The sequence below is a fragment of the Sinocyclocheilus anshuiensis genome, unplaced genomic scaffold (assembly GCF_001515605.1).
Source record: "Sinocyclocheilus anshuiensis isolate Anshui unplaced genomic scaffold, SAMN03320099.WGS_v1.1 C32806623, whole genome shotgun sequence".
NCBI lineage: Eukaryota > Metazoa > Chordata > Actinopteri > Cypriniformes > Cyprinidae > Sinocyclocheilus > Sinocyclocheilus anshuiensis.
In genome coordinates, this window is record NW_015620184.1 from 1 (window position 1) to 1,499 (window position 1,499).

At 33.8% G+C, this 1,499-nt stretch overlaps 1 protein-coding gene across 1 annotated transcript; it reads right to left on the reverse strand.

Annotated features, from left to right (window-relative positions):
* Positions 1-274: 274 nt before the first annotated feature.
* Positions 275-1,016, reverse strand: LOC107683012 (annexin A13-like; the record flags this gene model as incomplete). The annotated part of the gene is made up of 4 exons (XM_016479105.1): positions 275-326; positions 444-614; positions 694-788; positions 941-1,016. Coding segments are annotated over 4 exons (394 nt in total), but the record flags the coding sequence as incomplete, so codon positions are not given.
* Positions 1,017-1,499: the final 483 nt, after the last annotated feature.

Below are 1,499 nucleotides of genomic sequence, written 5' to 3' on the forward strand. Positions count from 1 at the left end.
GAACCGGTTCTAAAATGGAACCGGTTTTCGATACCCAACCCTAATAATAAATAAAAATTATATCCCAGATATGTTTGCTTAGTAAGGTGAATATTATATTATATTATTTTATATTATATTTAGTAACACAATAAGTTGTAGGCATTTTGCATTTCGTGCATAAATTCAAATGGACAAAATAAAGTGTTACTAAGGACCATCTTTAAGCCAGTAGTTGAGACAACCTAAAAACTTAAATGCATCATGTTGAATTTGTCAGTTTGGCAGTGTTGACTGGTTAAGTCATTCTTACCATGGGTGTAGGTTTCTTTGTAAGTGGCAATCTCCTGTTAGAAAACAAAAAGTAGTAAATGACTTCATGGACAAACATTTGCCCCAGCTTTGGGAATGGTGACAAACACAGGAACTCGCAGAGCCTTTTCATTCAAAACAAACTGACATACAGCATTGGTAGAAGTGCACAGAATCTCCACCAGGATATCCTCGTCTGTGCCAGCGCCCTTCATGGCCTTCCTGAGCTCTTTAACTGCAAACACGTGAGGAGGATCCAACATGGCAATAATGGCATTCTCAAAATTACCAGTCAGCTCACTCTTCAAAACCTCCACCAGTTCCTTCAGAGAAAACACAAATCTGTGAAGGCATGCTCTTTATTCTTAAAAACTATTTCAGTGATGTTTTCAGAATACTCACATCATCATATTTGTCAAAGTATGCTTGCTTGATCTCCAGTCTCTGAGCTGCACTTCGATTGGCAAGGATGTCTATGATGGCTTGCTCATCAGTTCCTTGAAAATTAAATAGAAAGACCACAAAAATAAATAGTCCAGTAAATAGCAGACTAACTATAACTGCATGTAGAACTGTAATTGTACGGTATATTCATTTAATAAACATACTGAACGCTAATTCAAGTGTAAGACTGACTTAAGCATCTCACCTAAACCTTTGCAGGCTTTGCGAATGGCCTTTATGTCAGCAACGACATCAAAGTCTTCATAAGGAACAACGGTTGGCTGTCAAATAAAACCAAGAAGAATCATTTCCAATGTTCATTATGTTTGATCCTGTTCACAATCAATTACGTAATACTTAATAATTAAGTAATACAAGCCCAGATCACTAAATTCATGTTTTAGCATTCAACAGTTGTGAGTTTGACCTTGCCTTAACACTAAAAGTCATTATGATTAGTTGAGGTAACTCTATTAAATATTGACCATAATATCAAACTTAATATAACAAATATTTCAACTACTCTTGCTGTAGCAAATATTTAAATGTCACTGTTTATTATTACTGAAACATTCCAGAAATAATTTCTTGCCGCTGTGTTATGATTAGTTGAAATGAGTTAAATCCTATTTATTAAAATGTATTGATAAGTTAAGCAGAGAAGTTTCATCTAGATACTTCCATAAAATAGGCCTAATTGTTTTTTTGTTTTTTTTACATATTTTAAAGATTTAAAAGTCCCTATATATACATATAATTGTATT